The sequence below is a fragment of the Petromyzon marinus genome, chromosome 15 (genome assembly GCF_048934315.1).
Source record: "Petromyzon marinus isolate PM22_M1 ecotype Great Lakes invasive population chromosome 15, UKy_Petmar_22M1.pri1.0, whole genome shotgun sequence".
NCBI lineage: Eukaryota > Metazoa > Chordata > Hyperoartia > Petromyzontiformes > Petromyzontidae > Petromyzon > Petromyzon marinus.
The window spans coordinates 15,998,029-16,020,614 of NC_133681.1; the positions used below are offsets into that span (position 1 = coordinate 15,998,029).

Below are 22,586 nucleotides of genomic sequence, written 5' to 3' on the forward strand. Positions count from 1 at the left end.
TGGACGAAGCTCACTGCTGGCTGAGATTACGCCCATATCTAAAGGCCAATGACTTAAAATGCACATTGAAAATATAGAATATTCTTTACCAATTGTGGATATGCAACCAACAAGAAATTAATACTGGATTACAAAAATGTCACACGGGAATTAAGCTGTGCTTAGGAAATAAGATGCCAACATAATGGCCACAGAGTCGGACAGCCGTATTATTTATCAAACACCTCCGCGTGTTTTGAGAAGACAAGAGTTTCCACGCTCAAACGCTCCAGCACAGATTTCTCAACTCTGGCAATTGAGCTCAAATCTGCGTAAAGCCCCCTCTTTTAAACCGTCATAAAGTAATCTCAATTTGCTGCCACAATCGACGTTTCATTGTGACACCAGTTACAAATCCGCAATTACTTGTCAGATACGCGGTCTGTCTGGCCTCTCTTCGCTCGCAGACTCAATAACGACGATGACCTAGGGTAGGAGGATGTTGTGAAATATTTTTTTTCGCAACCTTCTGCAACACTTTTGCGTGCCAGGCGTGCTGAATCGAAGCAGTTTGTTTTCTCTTCCCTCAATCAGGATGGGTGGTGGGCAGTGCCGGATGAAGCTAGTGCGGGGCCTGCAGCACATGTTATAAAGGGGCCTTAAAATAAAAACACGTAAATATTAAAACACATACATTTTTTACTTGCACAGTAAAGTAATTGTATTTTCTTCATTTGCTATGCAGCCAGATAATACGACAAATCGCTAACCTTCGTTCATAAAAGTTGAAGGCAGTATAGTACTATAGTAATAGAGCAAGTGCAGAATCACTGAACCGGAGTTGAGAGCGGGGCCCGTAGCATATGTAGCGACTTTTGCTACGAGGATCATCCCGCACTGGTGGTGGGTGGCAACGAGTCGAGGTGCGCGTGCCGTCTACATGAGTGGTGAACCCTTACATGGAATTTGGCGAGAACACGAGGTCACGAGGTCACCGTGTTGTCGACATCGTTTGTCAGCGGCACAAATTTGGATTTGCTTTGCGTGGACGAGTGGCAATTGGCACCGATGGGGGGGAGGGGGGGTGTCACGGCGAACCGTTTACAATGCCATCATTTACAGGCGCTTGTGTGCCTTTCAAAACGATCTCCCTTCATCCAGCCAGGCAATATGCAAGTGCGCCCTGCGAGGTCATCCCCATCATTGTGTAGTTGTGAATCATGCGGCGTCAATCCGGGAGTAAGGCTGTTAATCGCTCAAAGTGAGCTTTCACGATTCCTCCCGCCCCCCCTCCCCCCCTTAGAGAAAGGCGCCGAATTACATTTCAAATTGGCACACTTTCTCACGCTTCGTATGCATTGTGTTTACCTTCTTTCGCACCGTACGTAGCCAACCGTGATAATCCGAGGTACGGGAGGGGGGGGTGTGGCGGACCAATACCACCTGGCCTGGCACGGAGCCTGTGCCAGGCCAGGTGCACTTTGAGGCCACGTGAAGTGTCGAAGGCTCGCTGTGCGTCGTTAACACGAATGGGGAGGGTGGGTGGACAAACTAAACACAGACAACATGCGTCCCGTGTAGCAGATTCACAACACGGGCTGAGGGAGGCAGATACACACTTTGACACGAGGGGTTGTGATTAGTATGGATCGGACGTGCAATTGTAGCTCGATTAAATTAATACGAGTTATAGTCTCTCCAAAACCTACCGTGAAATGTACGTAATTCGCTGCCCCTTCGCCAATACACTGAAGAATGACTGCCTCCTCACTCCGTGCCCGTCACCGGATGTTCTTCATACTTCGCCATGCTGCCCACGAACCTGGTGACTCTGGGTTCGATTCCCGCTCACGGCCGACACCGGTGACGATTATCTGAACCGGTCCTGGGGCTCCCCTAGGTCGACTCAACCTCAAATAAGTAGCTGGTGCGGTGGTGTGTAAACATCGCCACCGGTGCTGGCCACCCACCCCGTCGTGCCGTGCCGTGCTGGCGTCCATAGGTGCTACTCGCTAATAGCACTTGCCCTAACAATCTGTTTAGGCTATACGGGGGGACCTTTGTCTTTGGAAGGGGAGGCAAGACTGGTTCAGATATCACTCACCACTGCCATTAGGCATGGACGGGAATTTTACTTTGAGTAACATAAACATTATACCGTATATATAAAAAAAAAATCATTTAGACTAAGCCAGTACAAATGAGGATCACGGTGCAAATGTTTTAGCCCCCCCCCCAGTTTGTGTCCGCTCGTTCCTTGCCTAGGTTGTCCTTGTGCTGCAGTCGCCTCTGTACACTTTGGTTTAATCTCACTACGATTCTTCCGATGTCGTCTTCCCTCTGCTAATTTTGTATCGCTCTCAACCCACACGGTATACCCGTTTTCTTGTACAGGGAACATTCGTTTTTCAGGTCCATACGGCGTACAGCCGTTTTCATTGGGCACATTTTTGTGTGTCTATTTGTGTTTCTCCCTTGTGATGGGACTTTGTAGGATGAAAGTTGATATTTATAAGGGCACGGGGTGACTAATAAGGTTTGAATTGGTCTATGGTGAGGTAGTGCACTGGTAAGGAGTTGATAGGTATGATTGTGGGGTTCATAAATTCTGAAATTAGAAATGATACATTTATTCGCGAATAATTTTGCTGATTGTACTCTCCGTATGTAATAAAACGACGTTTTTAATTGTTGCATGACTTTATTCAAACATGTAACAATACACCATATTATCAAAACTGCATGCAATATTTCAAAGCTGCTCCCAATTCATGTGACTGATACAAAAAACAAGTTGAATTTCATGCATTACTAAAGATTACAAAATGATTTCTATAAGCAGATTGTGATAATAAAACAAACTTGTTCTCGAGTAAATGTGTATAAAACATTTTGACCACATGTTGATAATTATACATAAGTCCATGTAGTTTATATTGGAGATTAAAGCAATGAAACGCCTACAGTACATATATTTATCTTGGAAACAAATCTCTTTCGGGCAGTGCTATAGGATAATTGCTTTCGGAAACATTGTTAAAGTTCAATCTGCTTAAAAATCAAATAAAGTCACGTCTTTAACCATGACTTGAAATGGGTCAGTATTTTTTTTATATTTCCCTTATAGAGACGATAATATTGCCCATCATTACGTAATGATTTGTTGTGGTTAATAAAACATGTGCATTTATCGCCAACACCCATAACTTTGGTATATACAGCACAATACAAATTCTGCCAGGTCACGTGCAGTCCAGTTTCACTTGTTCGTTATGTAAAAATTTACAGCCCCGTGTCAGTCCACTGCTGGATCAAGCACATTTCAGCAAAGTTAGTCGGTGCAGATTAGTGAAAGCAGGGGCCCAGGAAAACTTCAGATATCACTGGCTGGTGATGTAAGCTGTGGCCTCGATTCACACTCAGGTATCTGTGTTCAAATAAGCGAACCACTATATCCAGCACGTTCCCAAATATATTTCGAATATAATTCCTTATTTTGTCAAGAAAAGCATCACTGAATACTAAGTGAAGGTGCTACTTGGAGTATCTGCCCTCTATTTTGCTTGAGAATTTTACAATGTTGGCTGCCAGCAGAAAATACATGCACAAAGGGATAAAACCACTGCTGACAGAAAGATCTCCACTAGACAGAGCTATAGAGACCCCTATATAGAGTATCTGACCTACTCTATCACGCTGGCCAGATGTATTTCAAGTAGGGAGTACCAACACTTCACCCCACCATACGCGACCGGCCGATCGTCACCCTGGTGAACCCATTCATGTTGCTGGGTGCACAGAGGCAAAACTTGCAAATAATTTTAACTGCCACACCTGGTGATAGAATCAAGCCGGTGACCTCTGGATTACAAATCCAGTGTGCTAACCATGACACCATGGTAGCATTCATTTTTATTTTATACTCACGTGACTTTACCGAATAAAACCAAAGAGTAAGCATTCAAAACGTAGAGCAACAACGTATTTAATATACTCCCCCCATACAGTATGTTCTATAGATGGCAAAATGTCAATAAAATAAACGCTCTCCGAGTCTGTTGCTAGAATGTAAATGAGCTCTGATAAAGCACCATAGCTCTGTGAAAAATGTACGCAAAACCTGTTTACCTCATAGAGCAAAAAATACAAAGTCACGAGCCACGCCAACAAACTGTTGCTTTAAGTAGACAGCAGATCGACTGAGGTCTGCATTTGTCTCCACTAACCTAGTTATCGTTGCCTTCAAAATAATAATGATACCAATCTCATTTCATCGTAAGTTGCCGTTTAAATTAGAAATGGAACTACATAGTGAGTACGTCTAAAATTTCTGGTCTTTAAAAGAATATGTATCATTAGAAATGCTGATATAAAACACAAATGTATATTTTTTTAACCTACATCCTTCCAGTGAGAATTCTGACAACTTAAATCTCCCTGACCAATTTTTGCCCAGTATTTCAGGTGCCCATCCAGTATTTCTAAAAAGCATAATCAGAAAAGCTATATCTTTTTTATTCATGTAATGCATGATGGCTCATTACAAAAATATTAGTCAGAGTAAAAAGTATATATTAGTTGTTATTGATTTCAGTCAGGAAAATGACCCCAAGAGATTTCACAAGTCTACACTTTGATATAACAAAAAAAACGTGATACTGTAATTCATTGGCAGTGGTGCATAAGCACAATTAACAACTCAACGCATTCATCAATAACACCACCCTAAAGATAAAACTACATATAATAGGTGATATCTCGGGCAATAGCCATTTCCCAATATGTCACCTATAATATATTTTTTGGCTTTTATGGTAGCATTCTTGACAAGTGTGTTGAGTTTTGTCACTTACACTTTGATAGGTCATTGCCCCTGCCTCTATTGAGTTTATAAATTGTGGCTTTTCTCTCTCTCTCCCTCTCTCTAATTATTGGACTTCGACTGCCAGTTCATGAGCTGGTCGTATTTCTCGCGCGTGATGAAGCCCTTGGCGTAGGCCTGGAACAGGGGCATCTCCTCGCCGTCCACCAGGATGCGCACGCGCCGCTCCGTGCGGTGCCACGACTCGATGCAGGCGATGTACTCGGTGATGCGGCGCATCAAGTTGTGCAGGCACGTCTGCATGTCGATTTGCTGCGGGCACAAAAGAGCGCGGGGAATTAGCTATTCGGGGGGGCGGCTCAATGGCTGGCATACGACGGCAGCCCGTGGCATGTATGTGTCTATGTATGTGGGGAGCGGTAGTGTTTCAGCTAGCGCGCCACGGTACTAATCTGGCGACAGAATTCGATTCCCGTTCACGGGCCAACACCATTGAGAATTATCTGAACCGGTCCTGGGCCTCCCCTAGGTCAACTCAGCTTCAAATTAGTACCTGGTGCGGTGTGTAAACATCGTCACTGGGGAGACAAAGGCAGTCGGGCATGGTACTGGCCACTCGCCCCCCACCCTCGTGTGCCGTGTTGGCCTTCATTGGCGCTACTCGCTAACAGCACTTGCCCCAACAGTCTGTTAAGGCGCCGAGACGCGTCAATCGAAAGGTTATGAGCCTGTGAATGATAACGCGAATACTAATATCAATTAGTTAAAAATATATATAAGGAAATCAATGCCTTCACAATCCACTGTATTTAAGAACTGAAGTTTGCGCGATTTGCCAAAATGATGCCGGACTATATTTATGATCCTTACGATCCAGTGTAAAATGCAAAAGGCTCGCACAGCCAAACTAAAGCGAGATGAGTGGCATAAATATCCCAAGCCTTCCTGCATTGTCACCTTTTTGTTAATAACATCTGGTATTGAAGCATGTCAAATATACGCATTGAGAACTGCACTGACACCAGAGATGGACTCACTGACACTATACCAAAGGTTTTTATGAATGAACAAGAAGATAAAGGTCCACTCAGGGCCAAGATGTGGCTTTTGATTTTGTTTTAGGAACAACAAATCACACAGCTGATACTTAATAGAATAACGGTACAGAAATGTTATCTTCATAAGGTTTAGTATTCTATGGTCTTGACACCTCCACCGTGGCAAACGCTGGCATCTTTTCTTGTCTCCGGCCGGCGTTTCCACCCTGCGGAGGCATCTTGCAGTGCTACTGTCGCCAAGTTCTCTGCTGCATCTTAAAAGTGTTTTCTCGAATACCCACCTCCTGACAGAAGTCGTCCAAGGCACCACGAATTTCATAGTCGGGGAGAACCGCGTGGAACTTCCTGATGAGATCTCTGTACTGCAGCAACAGCGGCTCGTAATGCTGAAGCACAGATAGAGAAGAGCGTGTGACGTTACCCCGCGGAGATGCAGTATATTTTTAAAAGGCATTTCCAATTAGTGGTGGCGATTAAAACTGTTGCGTGTGTACATATCAACAGCGAGTGACGATGCGGTTTCACTAACGTACATGGTCAATAATCGTGAAGTGTTATACCTTCATTGCATCAGTGAAATTGTCGCAGCACAACTTATAGTCCTTTACTTTCTGTTCATCTTTTCCGAGTTTATCTTGGAGTTTCTGCAAAAGTAATTAACAATTCATATGCACACCTGTTTCCAAAACTTTTAAACAACACAAATACAAAGATGCCTTTCAATACATACCTTCACATTAGTCATCAACATCATTAGCAGCAGCTGATGATGATGAGACATTTATGTAACTTACAGATGTTTGGATATTCTTCCCATTGATCATCTTTTTCTAACCATGGTTATTACTAAACTTAGTTTCATATTTTTTAACATAGTCTGAGACGTTTGTCTGTGAAGTTGTGAATTAACAATATTGGTGGACAGTATAAATGAATCCTATTTATTGCTTAATTTAGCTCCCTCATGTAGGAAATTACTGGTTAATAACAAACGAGAATAATGATGTTTGTAAACACTGTTGGGTAAGTCTCCACGCCAATACAGCCAGCGCATCTCAGGAACGTGAGGGATGCCACAAATGAGGGGGAGCCCTTCACCCAGCAATGGCTGCTGATGATGTTTATTAACTCTCTCCCATTCCGATGACGTACGTGTGCATGTAACATCATCGGAACGGAAGCGTAATAAAAAAAAAAAACTTTATCGGTACTGAGGCGCCCACAAGGCCATGCAGAAGGCCGCGTGGCACAGTTTGGCTGCAGTTACCATACAGTGCGGTCGCGTCGCTAGAGTTCTCTGCGGCGGGAACAATGTCTTTCAAAAAAACAACGGCGCTACGCCTCTCTAAATACAATGTAAGGCTGAACAGCTTGCGTGTTCCGAGACTCAGCGGTGAACGGGACACCCACCCTACAAACTTGCAGATGTCTCGGAACGGAAGAGGGTTAAACAGCCAGAGTTACAATGTGCTCCCTGACCTTGAGCTGTGCGATGATGGACTTAATCTCCTCGTGGTCGTCGCCCTTGATGGCCTGTGCCCTCTGCAGCTGGCGGGTAGCGTCTCCGTACCACTCGGTGAGAAAGCGATGCTGCACCTTGTAGTCCTCCAGAATTTTCTGCACGTTTCCCAGACTCTGCAGCCTGCCCATTGACATCCGCACATCATCAGCATTACATCGTTTTGCTGCACCACCGTCTGTACCCACCTGGGGAAAATCCACCCTGTCAAAATGTCAAATTCAGCAGCAAAGCTCAGAGCTTAGTTCTGCACACAAGTGGTTTAAGACTACAGTTTTGGGAAGAAAAATGATCAGCAGTTTAAGAAAAGGTTTTGCTTCGAATAAATTACAGCAGTGTCAAATTAGTTGGGAGTGGTCGCGCAGTGGCAATCCGAGTTTGAGTCCTGGCCACAGCTAATTTATATTTATAGAGCGCCTTCATTCAAGGCGTTCGACATTGCTTACAAAACTGTGACAGAATCGAATGTCAATGACAGGAGCGTACGGAAAGGATTGATGAATGGGTGACAGTGACAGAGGGTACTTAGGGATCACGAAAGGGTATGGGTGGGACGGGAAGGAGTAGAGGGGTGAGGAAAGAGGAAAGAGGAAGATCATGGACATGAGAGACGAGGTGAGGCTTTAAGAGAGGAAAGGAAGGTTAAGGAGGGGGACTGCTTAATGTACAGGGGACGAATGTATGTTGAACTTCTTTCGCACAGTACGTAGCCAACCATGCTAATTGAAGTGTGGGGAAAGAACACGTCTTTTTAAAACGTAGGCTTTCGCAACAAATATTATCCATAAGAGGTTTTTGAGTTAGATCACGTAAATATAAATGTGGATATCCATTGTAATTACTCTGGTTTGTATCCATTGTAATGTATATGGATACATTAACCCCGCCCCCTCCACTGTCTTTCACACCTGATTGGCTCACAAGTTACAACATCACATTTATCCCTATTATTAAGACCGAAACAGGAGGAATTTCTCCACAACTCTGGCTGTCGCCTGATGATGTGAGTGGTAATTCCTGGCAAAACGTCGTACATTAATTATAAATGATATCGGTGTACTGTCCAACACACCGGTGTGCTGTACAAGTAATTAACTCATGTGTTTTGTTTACATGACAAACCCACAGCTGTCAATCCATGCAGTTCACCCGTATTCTTGAACAGGGAAATTGAGTTTTAAAGTCCGTACGGGCTACAGCCGTTTCAATACGGGCAAAAAAAAGTATATTTGTTTGTGTTTCTCCCTTGTGATGTGACTTTGTAGGATGAACGTTGAGATAAGGGCACGGGGTGACCAATAATTCTTAATTGGTCTGTAATAAGGTAGGCACTGATAAGGGGTTGACAGGTATGCAAACCTTATTAAATAACTGTGTCAGGTGGTGACGGGTTTAAAGACACATTTATGTTTACGCAATCCAACCCCCAAAAAACCTCTGTTTATGGACAACAAATGTCGGAAGAAAACCTGGACACCTGTTCTGGACCGTCATCACGGGCCACGTTACCGAGTGTTGATGTGAGTCTGCATGTTCTTCCAGCGCTCGATGAGCCCCGTCCCCTTGTCGGTGTAGATGTCCACGTCAGGGTACTGCAGGTTGTATATCTTGTACAGCTCCGCGTTGGCCAGCTGGGCCTTTTGGACCTCGTCCTGCATCCTGAGCACCAGCCGCTGCTTCTGCTGGATCTCCAACAGCCATTGCTGGTCACGGCAGAGGACAGGCTCTGGCGTTAGGTTGCATCATCGAAACTACGCACACTCAGAACCTACGTGCATTAAAGGATTAGTGTTAATTGGGGCTCGAGAATATAGCAGCAGCGCTACTGTTTCGTGACCTACATTGCAGTGAGCTGGCCTTCTTACACACCCGTATTTATGTTCATCGGCCGTCGTCTGGTCACTGCTGGGTGAATGTGTCCCTGTGCTGTTGGGGTTCAAGTGTGTCTGTTTGGGCAGTTGTTTTGACTTATAATTCACTGCACGAGTTGTGGGTTGATGAGTGGAACAAATGTTATCTTAAATTTTGATTTAAAGCTTTCGTGACTGCAGTAATTCATATTCTTAGCTCTTTCGGTAAAGTCACGTTGAAGGGAAACAAAATAATAATATTTATAAAACAATAAAAATTCTCACGACGTTTCGACCATAACACAAACGGTCGTCATCAGGTGTGTCGGTTTGCATTAATTTATTTCCAAACGGTGTATTTATTTATTTAAAAAAAAACGTCAGCGCCACGCGCAGCGATTTGGCAGTTTATTTAGAAAGACGAGTCCATCTATGTATACAAGCACAGAGACAATTTCAACGGAGAAGATGGATTCTGGCTTAGCAATCATTGGAAAGATTTGATAAACCATTTCAGGTCTTAATTGATTGTTCACGCTTACAGTGGCTTTCAGACAGCATACATTAATTTTTCGTCTCCCCCCTCCTCTTTTCAGAACATAGATGGACTAGTTCTTCTAAATAAACTGCCAAATCGCTGCGCGTGGCGCTGACGTTTTTTTCATATAAATAAATGCACCGTTTGAAAATAAATAAATTAATGCAAACCGACACACCTGATGACGACCGTTTGTGTTATGGTCGAAACGTCGTCATAATTTTTATTGTTTTATATATATTTTATTATTTTATTGTTTCCCTTCAACGTGACTTTTACCGAAAGAGCTAAGAATATAAATGTTATCTTACAGAGTATCTGACTGATATGGGTACCCCTATCTCAGTGTTCTTCGGGGCTATGGGTGGGACCTGGTATTTACTACATTTAAGGTAGAAAAATCATAAAAATTTGCGTGAATATGTTAGTTAAAATCATAAAGGTGAAGGAATACCATGCAAATGTGACCTGAACTTTGATTATGTACAATGAGAATGGTGGATCTGTCATTCTGAAAAGTTGGCATTCACAGAATAAAACACTCAGAAAGAGTACTTATACTCTCAACAAACGATACAAAAAAAATTTCTGCTGAACTAGCCATGGGGTAGCACTCGCCCTGAGCCAATGGAGGAAATTCCACATTACTATGGCGAGTATTTACACAGGGAAAACACTGTTCGACTTCTGCCACAAAGTGGCACTAAATGTATCGAGCTTGTAGGGATGAAGGGACTGCATCAACCCTGACCTGGAATCGCAAGCAGCGCACTCTACCTCTGGTACTATTTATTCCGTATTCGGTCAGTTCCTCCGAACGTCAAAGCGTGCGGTGCGTGGCCGTACGAATGGCTAAGAGCAGTGGATCCCTTACCTTGAGCTGCATGATGTGAGCATTGACTCCCTCTGGGCTGCTAAGCACCAGGTCTCCCTTGGCCAGGTTCTGTTCATACACCTTAATGTTGGACTCAACCTCCAGGACCCCTCGCACCATCATGTCGATGACCTTGTAGCTGTGCGGGACAACACGCTGGGTTACGCAATGACAATATAGGAAAGAGTTCACTGTCGACAATGTAGTTTCAACCCGTAGACCCTGCAGGTATTGCAGGAGGTGGAATGTAGGTGGGGGAAGATATAACCAAATCACCATGAATTTGCCCGATCTCGTCAAACAGCTCGGAAGCTAAACAAAGTTGAGCTCGTACAGTGTTCGTTTGGAAGACTGCCTGGAAATGCCGGGTGTTTTAGGCTTGGGCTGTTAGGTGGCCAGTAGATGCCAGCACAGTACTTAAATTATTGAATCTACCTGTGTGGAGCCTCGATAGCAATCCAAGCGTATACTCCAGTTTCCTCGCACAAGCCAAATGCTAATTTAATGGGATTAGCCGAACGTCACTCTACGGGACGCTTTTGAAGACGTGCCCTGGGACTCGGTTAAGGCAGGTAAATAAGGACAACGCGAAGGAATTAAGGATGTCCAATACAGATGCACGTTGCTGGGAAACTGACACGTACAATGGTAACACTTACTGGTCCAGGCACTTGACAGAAAGACCCTGGAGAGTCTTGAGTTTCCCCGCAGTGTTAGGGGACAGTCCTTGGCTCGAGACTGATTCTAGCTTGTGTCTAACATTCTGCAGAGGCGTGTGGGCGCAAACAAAAAGAGCACATTTGTAAACGGTGAGTTTTTCTGTGCCAACCACAATACTCAAGATGACAATAGATTGTACACATTTGATATATAACACTACGAATGGTTTAATGGCATAGAATAAATGATACAGATATACACTATTTTATTTTACACTTGTGTCCCTCTTTACTGTTATTTGCATTTGGTTAGCATAATTGTGCACATATTTTCGTTTGTTGATTTTTATCTTTAAAAAAAATGTAATCCACCTTTTCTACCTTCAGTCAATCGTTCCTGTAGTTAATTCCCCTTGCTTGTATTGATGACTATGCTGTCAGCAAATGTATCACTTCATCTCCAATCTCATTTTAGAAAGAAAAAAATATTCCAATGTGGCTGTAATTAGCCTTGGTGAGAGTGTACCTCCTTGGCCGACTCCTGTTCTGATTTGCACTTTGTTCCTTTCTGCATGCAATCTCAGTGCAGCCATCCCATCCTTATGTACGTACGTTGAACTTCTTTAGCAACTTACGTAGCCAACCGTGCTAATCGGAGGCGCAGAGGAAGGACATAAAACTAAACACAAAAAGCAGTTCTCAATAAATTAGTTTTCAATTTTTTTATTAAAAGTGCGTGGCTTCCTAATAATGGTACTCATCCTTTCTATTCCGTTTTCATTATTATTATCATATACACATTTTATCATGGTCTTGGTATGTGAGAGCCTGGATGACTGCATCAGTTTAAAAAGGATATATATGACTATACAAAAAAGATGAGGTCATGTTGTGACTTTTGAATGAAGCACTGGATGTATTATTTCCCGATGCTAAATTTAGGAGAGCTCTGTGATGCGTCTTATTTTAACATTTGCGAGAAAAGCTCAAAGCATAATCCCCGCGCATGCCCATTTTTCCCATCGCGTGCGGTGGCCGTGCCTGCACACCTCGAGATACTGACAACACCCTGCTATTTCGTTTCAAGTGATCTCAGCAGGGTGAGCATTCACATACTAACCACACGTCCGAGCCAACCAATACCCATATAAGGACAATTCAAGGGCAGTTGCTCACGGCTGTTGTCCTTTTTAATTGATCCTGTAGTCGGAAAATGGATTGTCGGCTTATCAACTTAAACGTGTTGATATTTTCAGGCGAACAAACACTACCGCTGTGTCGTGCTGTACAGTGTAAATTGTATCCTGTATGTCGTGGTGTAAGTTTCCAAGGCTACAAAGAGTTAACCCAAGAGCAACACTTAATAACCGTATGTTTTTATCTATTTCTTATTGGTTGTAATATTGTATTCGTTATTGATACATTGAAGGAAACGTGGAGGTAAAAAAAACTATTTGGTAAAAGCGGAAAGATGCTGTCATTGTGTAACAGTTATCAAGCTGGACTTTCAGTCCCGATCCAGGTCACTTGCTTCAATCTCTCAGTGCGGCAGCTGAAACAACGTCTCAAGTTTTTCAGATACCCCACCCCTAACCACACGTAGCAGTATAACTGGGTTCACCGCAGTAAGTCAATCGTAAGGTTGTATTGTGGTAAAATATTGGGAACTCCCACAGCTTCCTAGACATCTGGCGAACATGGAAGAGTAGGCCATACATACCCTCTAGTGGGGCTCTCTAAAGCCCTTCCACCAGTAGTAGTGTGAAGAAATAATTTTATGACTGTACCTTTATCTCTTTTCGCTGTTTTTAAATAATCGAAATGTGTCCTTTAAAGCACTGTAAAGTTGAAGTGATAGTCATAGGCAAGGCGGCCTGGTGACTCATACTTTCAATTAATTACACGTTTGCCTCAGCACTGCAATGGCGTTATATGTTTTGCGACACTTTAACCAGTGGATATTGGCAGTGGTGAAAGTGGTGGATGCAGGTTGCTGATGGTAGTGATTGCTCCATCCGGGGACGGTATGTCTGATACATATCCTAGCCTGTGTATCTGAATTTTTACCTGAATGCTGCATCAAATTTTCTCGAAATTTAATTTTGCTCTGAATATGTTACAGGAAATGTTTTATTTTATTTTGGCTTCCTCTGCAGCACTTTTTTTAAATTTAAATTAACTCTTTCCATTTTGGTGACTGAAGTCACCCTTGAAAATGAGACCCATCCCGGTCTCTTAAGTTCTAACCCTAGTTCAACAAAATAAACTAAACTACTTTGCTCATGGTGAAGACTGAGTGATACACCGATGACGATTCGATTTTCAACCAAGTTGAGATCGCAAAGTGAGACACACACCACACAATATAGAAGCGTGAAAGATGGGCGACGTGGTGTGCCTTTCGCTTGGCGTGTGTGCAAGTACTGCCATAAAGACGCGCGTCATTCCTCCGTGGGTGTTGAGTTGCAAGTTACAAGACTGACTCACTAGGTGACTGGTCGTACTAGACGAGGCAGGTGAGTGACATTATACAGTTGCCTGGCGGTTGTAAAGGCACACCCATGCACACGCCACCGCCCTTTGAAATATGGCCTGCTTCCAATTCAAGTGAATTTAAAAGAGGCCCATATTGTATCAGCTGCACGCGTCAGTTTGTAAACAAAAAGAAAAACGCTTAAGTTTCGATCATCTAAATCAGCCTTCACAGATGTTTCACTTCAGGGAGCTCAATAGGCTCCGCATTATTAATTAAACAAAGGAAAAAAAGCCATACCCAGTCAGGCTTTGTCCACGACACATTATGTACAGTATGTGACACATTAGCATATGCGCAGTTGTCGAGAACAGGTAAAAATGCCTGGTGGTCGTGACTTTTCACTATGGTTACAATTATACTTTTACTCATATGGCTGCAGTTTAAAAAAAAAAAACTTTTGCCTGTCCTCTCCATCTTCAACAACACTCCCTCCAATTCCTGCACGAACATATTTAATGCAATTATTTACTTTGTCGTGAAATACGAATGCAGGCAAGGGTGAGACGGCATCCATCTGTGAAATAAAACCCGTTGGCACCACAAGGAGACATCAAGCAGTGAACAGAGAGCTGCTGCTGTCGCTGCAGGTGACGGTAACGTTGACAATGACGACGTCACATGCAGGCCAAAATTTGGTAACGATGAAGATGATGATTTACTCTGCAGGCAAACGCATATTGATGATGTATATCATGTCGGTGACATACTATTGCACTAAGATGCTTTATAATTGAGCCAAATGCCCGAAGAGAACCCATGAAGACGTTTAGCTTATTATGGCTCCCCTTAAGAAGTGTAAGGGTAACGCTCATCAAGGGGTGCCCAACATGGTCATCCAGAACAGACCATACAACACATAACGTCGCAATGCCCGATCCAAAAACACGAAGGAGACATCACTTCGATACACTCCGCTGCTCCTGACACGGTTATCTGGCTTGACCACCTGAGTGTGAAATTATAGTTGTTGCTCTGCATCTGCATCAGCCGTATGGAAGAAGGGTTCCCTGAATAACCATTTCTCTTAAGAAACCTTTTGTAGTGGCCCACCGGCGACTTATACAGCACTTGGCCTAGGCATGGCCTTTTAGTGGGCGCCACGGTGGCTAGATGTCGTGGGTTCAATCCCAACCCTGTACTCCAGGTGCTAGCGTGGATTTGTCTCCGGGTCCTCCGGTTTTTCCCTTCCACATTTAGAAACGTGTGCTTAGAATATTTGGCTGCTGTAAATTTCCACGTGATAAAGCCGCTTCATTGATCTATTATTTGTGGTCAGGTCGCTTATGAAGAATAGCTATACAGCTCAGTGGGCCTTACCTGGTAAAACAGAAATAGTTTTAGTTTAGTTCATCTCCTTGTGAAAGGCACGCTGCCGAGCAGCAGCTGTGGGGTGCTGCGTGGCCGCACCTTGACCCGGTCCAGCCGATCCTCGCTGTCCTCCAGGGGCTCGGGCTGCTTGAGTGGCGTGCGGATGATACGGACCAGGATGCTCTCAATCCCGTCCAGATGCGAGGTGACGCTCTGCTGCCCGTCGTTGCTGTCCAGGGTGCTGTTCGAGCCACTCTGACCTGTTTACGTAAAACATTAGCAAGCTGCAGCGTGTACACAATTCTCTGGCATGTGTCGTGACGGTTACTGCAAGATCCAACCATGTCCGTCCAGTGCTCGCCGAACTGCGTTGACTTCCTATTGCCGAACAAATACATTATAAGGTCACACTCATTACACACTAAATGTTTGCCACAAATTAACCACAATATCTCACTGATCTCGTCAAGGAGCATAAACCATCACGTGAACTCTGGTCAACCTCATAGCGGCTTTTGGCGAACCATCGAACAAACACGGTCACTGCATCATGCTCATTCAGTTGCGCTTCTACGGCTGTCTGGAATGCTCTTCCTTCCGATATTAGAAAGCCACCGGAGCGATGCATTTTTTAAATCTAGATTGAAGACTAATTTCGCAAGAAATGTTTTACGTCTTTAGTTTGTTGTCCTTCCCCCACACCTTCGATTAGCATGGTTGGCTACGCACAGCACGAAATAAGTTCAACAAACATACAGGGGACAGCACCCAAAGGGGTGGAAACATGGCCGCATGATGGAAACATGGAGCAAATTGGCGACGAGCCGGAAGAAAAAAAAACTCTTACATGCAGCAGCAGCAAGACCGCAAAGCGGAAAGACACCAAATACAACACTCATATCGCCACACCGTGCGTCGTCCATTCAAAATCACACGTCCCATCATATAGCTTGCTCGTCCCTTAAGGCAAGCGACCTCTGTGTTATAAGAGGCGTTAAGCTTAATTCTAGAGCACTGCACACAGTTTGCTGAAAGGTGTTACAGTCGCCACACTATGCCCCTGCAGCCAGTGAACTGCCTGTTGACTTACAAGCTGTGTACTCAATTTAGTCCGTGGTGGTCAAAGTCAATATTAGTGAGTAAACCTGCCTGAGGTGGTAAATGCCTTGACCAGAGATTAAATGCAGTGTCTTTGAATTATACATCTAATATTCTAGCGTGTATATATTTTTTGTAGTAGCCTGAACAAGTGTACATTCTAACGTAATTCGAGATGTAAATGGTACGTATACCTCCTTTTAACATAGAGGAGAGAAGTCTGATAGGAACAATTTATAGGATGTGAATTGGTATATTGTCAGACAGTAAGGCATGCTGAAGATACTCTACAAGGAGAGAGACCAAGAGGCATAATAAACTAAAATATTTAATTTTTATTTTACCAGGTAAGACCCACTGAGCTATATAACTCTTTTTCAGAACAAACCTGGCCACCAATGATAGCTCAACGAAGTGGCTTATCATCACGTGGACATGTTTTACAGCCAAATGCTCTAAACGAACATGCAAGCTCCACGTGCAAAGGCCTCAGGGTTGGGATCGAACCCACGACCTCCTGCATACCAGGCGAAGTAGTTAACATCTCGCCACCGTGGCGCTCTGATCACTTTGCCTCGACAACTGAGACACAACGATTAGAGAGGGTGAAAGGAAAACTTGAATTCAAGAGCCAGCCCTCAGGCAGAGAACGTTCATGGGACAATGAACGCCGATTAACATTCCACTGCATTTGACCAAGTGGTGAGCACGTGTGGAGAAGGAACGGACGGACATTCTATATCAAAACCGATCTGGTGTCGAGCCTCGCCGAGGGAGTGACAGAATTGCCGGGGCGCACCTGGCTGCGTGTTGGTCATGTTTGTCTCGGTCCTCTTGATGGTTCCGTCCACCACCGTGTCCTGACCGCTGCTTCCGCCGGCGCCGGCGCCGCCACCAGCACCTCCTTGCTGCACGATCTTGGCGCAGTTCGAGTACTCGCGCTTGAGCCTCGCCAGGTCGTCCACGCTGAACTGCTGCGAGTCCTCGCTCAGCTTGAGGAACTCGTCGTAGTTGATCTCGAGCGTGTGCAGCAGGCGCATGTACTCCTCGCGGGAGCCCTGCACGCGCGGTGCAAAGCGACGTGGCCGTGTGAGTTCCGGCCGCCCACGGGCGCGATCGTTCCTCGGTATGCATACCTGTCAACCCATACGGTTTATTTATATTCTTGTACAGGGGAATCGAGTTTTCAGGCCCATACGGCGTACAGCTGTTTCAATACGGACAAAAAAGAAAATGTCTTTCTTTGTGTTTTGCCCTTGTGATGGGACATTGTAGGATGAACGTTGAGCTCTATAAGGGCACGGGGTGACCAATAAGGTCTGAATTGGTCTGTAATAAGGTAGGCACTGAAAAGGGGTTGACAGGAATGGTATGTATCTGCTCGAGTGGTTTGTTCTGACTGGATGCAACGCACTGGTGGGTGTTCGCTTATAAAGATTAATTCCAGATGTTCGCAATCCACAAGTTCAACGAACGCACATACATACACATGTACGTACACAATTCCAGATTATTTGTAATCCTGAATGGATTCGCAATCCATAATTAATTGCGAAGTGGCTTATTGTCACGTGGAAATGTATTGCAGCCAAATATTCTGAACGCGTGATGTTGATTCTAAATACGGAGGGAAAAACCGAAGGACTCGGAGAAAAATGCACACGACCACGGGGAGAACATGCGAGCTCCCCATATCCAGGCATCAGGGTCGGTATCGGACCCACAACCTCCTACATATCAGGTGAGGAAGTTAACATCTCGCCACCGTGGCACTCTGATCGCTTTGTCTCAGTTGTCGAGACAAAACGATGAGAGGGTTGAAAGGAAACTTGAACTCACGATCCATAATGGATTGCGAATATTATGCTGTGTCAGTAATGGGGTTTTTTGACCATACTGCTCCACACCCTTCACGTCCCTTCTTTATGTCCCTATTAATCCAAAACACAGAGCATACCTTTGTGCCTGTACCTCACATTTTATGGCACCTCTTGCTCCCACATGTTTCCACTGTATTTGTCGATGTGTGTGTATTTACGTTACTGTTAAGACTAAATATAGAGCTTACTTTCACCTGTACTTAACCTTTTCACATTACATTTGCACCGTGTGTTTAACTTCCGACCTGTTAAATACCTCATTTTGTCAAGTTGTGCAATATTCCTCAAGCAGCCTGTACGCATTCTCTGCAATATTGTTTTTGCATTTTGTTGTTGTAGTTGTTGTTGCTGTGCTCATAGAGCATGGATCGCCCTTGCAAAAGAGCCAGACCGGTTTGAGAAATCACTCACCACTGATGTGAGCTATGGCTGGAAATCGACCTCAGGTGGCTGGGTTCACAGTGCAATGCGCTAACTCACTGTGCCACCGCTTCACCCGCGTGATTAAGACTGCTTTTTGTGAGAGCAGATAATATATGTCCCATCACGCCCGCTCCGGTCAAACGCTGCCCATCTTCTTGCTACCCCTCCTCCACCCTGCGCCAAATCTTGCTTTAGCTCCTTCTCTCTGCTTGCCACCTTACACTGGAACAAACTCCCTCGACACATCAGACTCTCCCCCCTCGCTTTCCTCCTTTCGCACTGCTCTCAGGTCGTCCCATCTCTTTTCTCTACTCGCCTTTTCCCTTCTTCTTCCGCCACCCCGACCAGCACCACCTAACGCACCAAACGCCTCCTGAGCCGCAGCCTCCACCAAGCTCCCTCCACCCTAGTCACTACCCCATCCCCTTATCTTTACATTGTGCCGTAGTCGATAAGCATTGTCAAGCGCCTTGGTGAAAGGAGCTTTATAAATAAATAAAAATAGAATAGAATAGAATCAGTTTATTCGGAATAATGTATGAGCATGTGATATGATCTGCTATCGGCTGCTTTTCCCAATTGTATCAAGGAAAAAATAGGTCTCTGCAATCCATATAACTCAAACAACAATTATTGCCGAACTGAAAAAAATTATAATACATTTTAATCCTTTAACCCAGAGTAAGGTAACAAAACAAAGTGGCAGCAAGTGGAACGGTCAGTGGCTGGAAGGGTAGCAAATGAAAGCGTTTACATTTTGAGGTGTAATTTCACAGTCCATGCAAAATCATCCCATCGCTCAACAGTGGACAATGTTCAGATCATCCACGCACAATTTATTATTAATGAAGGCCAGGCATCTGTGTAGCACAATAGTTCACCTGATTGCCATGGCCATTTGACGCCAATTATTTCATGTCTGCCCCAAGGCAGAGGCATTGTTTAATTGTTACTTGCAGCCCAAGGGATTAGGGATTTTTTCGTGTGCAAAATCCCCCATAATATGCCGACCCTAATCCATAAGTCCTACCTGTCATTTACAACACCATAGTACACATTCCATAACAACTAGCCTTGAATTTAGAAATATACCACTTGGTGTATACCATTCATATCTAGTAATATGTTAAATATATTTCCTTTTCAGACTTTAAACCTAAAATTACATTAATTAAACTGCACATGACAAAGTGCCACGTCTCATGTTAGCTTTGTCTTGTTTCAATGTCCGCACAATGCATGAAAGCATTGAACGTCATGACCTGACTTCCGTTTTCAGTCATATCGTTGCGTTGGCACTGAAAAGGATGTGATTAATTTGACCAAAGGAGTAATAAATATTCCATCATTGCAATTATCCTACATTTAACTGCAAGTAACTTTCTGGAGAATATATCAGGATAATTGACACTTTTGTCAAAACCACAGCTGGGACAAAGGACTTCCACCCCCCCCCCCCCCACCATGTCGTTTTCGGTCACGCAAGTCGTTTTTACCATACTTCACCGCACTGGTCATTGTGGGTTGGCAAGTGAACGGAGTGGGACAGGGCAAGCACCGTTTCAGATTAATCTCCCCACTGACGTCAGCCATAGCCAGGAATATAACTCAGGTCACCTGGTTTTGTAGCGCAGTCCGCCAAAACCTCAGCTGTAATACCAATCAATCAATATATTAATACATATTTATGACAAAAGGTAGTTGTTGGAGGGTTCATATGCAACTTAAAAGTATACGCTGGCAGGACTGCTTTACACACGCTCCTTTTCCACTCTCACTTCAAAAGTTTAATGCCAGCCCCGAGCAGTGACACGTTCCTGTGATGTGACTGCTGGTGGTGGTGGAGGTTAAAAACAAAAGAACGATGATAACACGACATGAAGCACGAGACACGCCGATCGAAGGCATTTCGAGAACCGTGCAATCACCGTCGAAGCTTGCCTCAACCCGAAAGCAACAGAACTTGGAAAGGCTTGTGCTGCATGTGCGTATGTATGAACTTCTTTCGCACCATACGTAGCCAACCGTGCTAATCGGAGGTGTGCGGGGAAGGACAACGGGATAGCCCTCCTCCTAGTGTTACTGAAGGACTGCTTATTAATCTCACAACCGGATGTGGACTGCCACGATGAGAATACATTTCGGGGACATTACATGTATTATTATCGCAGAGAACCCGTTGCTCTGTAATGGAAAATAAAGAGACAGCTGTCATTTTCATACTCTTCTCACGGTCCAGTACTCGGAGAGCTAAAAGTAATCTGATTTTTTTTATGTTTTAATAAAATGCCAAGATAATGTATTGTGACATTTTCTTATACTCCCTCGAATTTAAAGAATATTCCGGTGAAAAGAATTACATTAATCGGAGCACAAACTCAAAAGTTAGAGCAAATTAAATTAACTGTGTCAGTCTTCTGTGTTCGTTACTCCCTCTATCTATGTTGTGCCTTGCAAACATATTCCACCGTTTCAATTAAATTCAATGTTTAATTGTTACACGAAAAATGCCGTGTGTGTAGCCAGTTACCCAGCTAGTTTTGGTGGCAGTGGCCCACAGCGGCCACTAACAACAGAGTTACTGTCGGAGTGGAGAGGAGCCCAGCCAGCAGATGATAGGACAATCGTCTGAGTCCATAATTGGTAATAAGTAATGGCAAAGCAGTTATAAGTGACCCACAGAATTGTGCGCAGTTGCGTATACAAGGGATGATGCCTGGTGGTCAAGACTAACAATGGAGCGGCAGTCAGAGGAGAGAAACACGCCCAAGAGGACGACCACCATGGAGCGGGAGCGATGAAATCAGCCCATTGTATAATTGCTTAGTGGATTTCTGCATGGCGAGACTGTGAGAGATAGTGATGGCCTGGGGAGCACATTCATCCAGCAGTGGATTGAGAGCATCCTTGACGACAACTGTGATAACTCGAAGCCACATGTGTACCTTGTTTGCAGACCAAGTCCTCACTCGCTCCATGTCCCGAAGCAGGCACTGCCAGATGATCAAGCATTTCATGTTGGTGATGACGTGCTGCCACAGGGAGAAGTTGTCTTGATACACCTGGTCAATGCTGCATGGATGGAGAGACAAGATACCAATTTAATTTAAGATAAACCTTTGCTTAACTGGTCTGTAAAACAGAATCACAATTTAGATGTTTTTATATGCCTTGATATTACATGTACATTGCTAATAGGTACATACATTAAACTTATTTCGCACCATACATACAGTGAGGGAAAAAAGTATTTGATCCCCTGCTGATTTTGTACGTTTACCCACTGACAAAGATATGATCAGTGTATAATTTTAATGGTAGGTTTATTTGAACAGTGAGAGACAGAATAACAACAAAAAAATCCAGAAAAACGCATGTAAAAAATTTTAAAATTGATTTGCATTTTAATGAGGGAAATAAATATTTGACCCCCTCTCAATCAGAAAGATTTCTGGCCTCCAGGTGTCTTTATACAGGTAACGAGCTGAGATTAGGAGCACTCTTAAAGGGAGTGCTCCTAATCTGTTCAAATAAACCTACCATTAAAATTATAGACTGATAATTTCTTTGTCAGTGGGCAAACGTACAAAATCAGCAGGGGATCAAATACTTTTTTCCCTCACTGCAGCTAACCGTGCTAAGCGGAAGAGTCACCATATTAAAATACCTCCATTATACATTTACTACTTGAACTTAATATCATATTTTTAATACATTTGATTGTTAGCAAGTAGGTAAGAAAACAAAAACCAGCACGTTGAGTTTCAGTTTATTTCATTTGTTACACAGATCATCCCGTTAAGCCAGTTGCCCGGCTAAATTTCCAGCGAGATCCGTGGTGGTGCCGGTGCGCGAGCACAGCAACAACAAAAAGACTAAAAACGTTGACATCGCAGAGAAAGGCTACAGAAGGGTTCTGAAGGAATATTGCACAACTAACGAGAAATATTTTCGTGGCATCCTTATCAAAGTGAGTGGTGGGTGGTGTGGATGAAGCAGGTCCCACCAGTCCCAAAGAGAAAAGCTGCTCAACGCTGTGCGA

At 44.0% G+C, this 22,586-nt stretch overlaps 1 protein-coding gene across 1 annotated transcript in view; it reads right to left on the reverse strand.

Moving 5' to 3' along the window:
- Positions 1 to 2,660: 2,660 nt before the first annotated feature.
- The window catches only part of LOC116942726 (microtubule-actin cross-linking factor 1-like), a 37,257-nt gene continuing 17,331 nt past the window's right edge, over positions 2,661 to 22,586 (reverse strand). Inside the window, exons 13-22 of the mRNA XM_076067330.1 lie at positions 21,490 to 21,616; positions 17,041 to 17,299; positions 15,243 to 15,403; positions 11,300 to 11,403; positions 10,641 to 10,779; positions 8,888 to 9,081; positions 7,339 to 7,501; positions 6,420 to 6,503; positions 6,141 to 6,245; positions 2,661 to 5,113 (exon numbers count right to left, since the gene is read on the reverse strand). Of these exons, the coding sequence (XP_075923445.1) occupies positions 4,904 to 5,113; positions 6,141 to 6,245; positions 6,420 to 6,503; positions 7,339 to 7,501; positions 8,888 to 9,081; positions 10,641 to 10,779; positions 11,300 to 11,403; positions 15,243 to 15,403; positions 17,041 to 17,299; positions 21,490 to 21,616 (1,546 nt within the window). The 3' untranslated portion in view covers positions 2,661 to 4,903. The remainder of the gene's footprint in view (positions 5,114 to 6,140; positions 6,246 to 6,419; positions 6,504 to 7,338; positions 7,502 to 8,887; positions 9,082 to 10,640; positions 10,780 to 11,299; positions 11,404 to 15,242; positions 15,404 to 17,040; positions 17,300 to 21,489; positions 21,617 to 22,586) is intronic.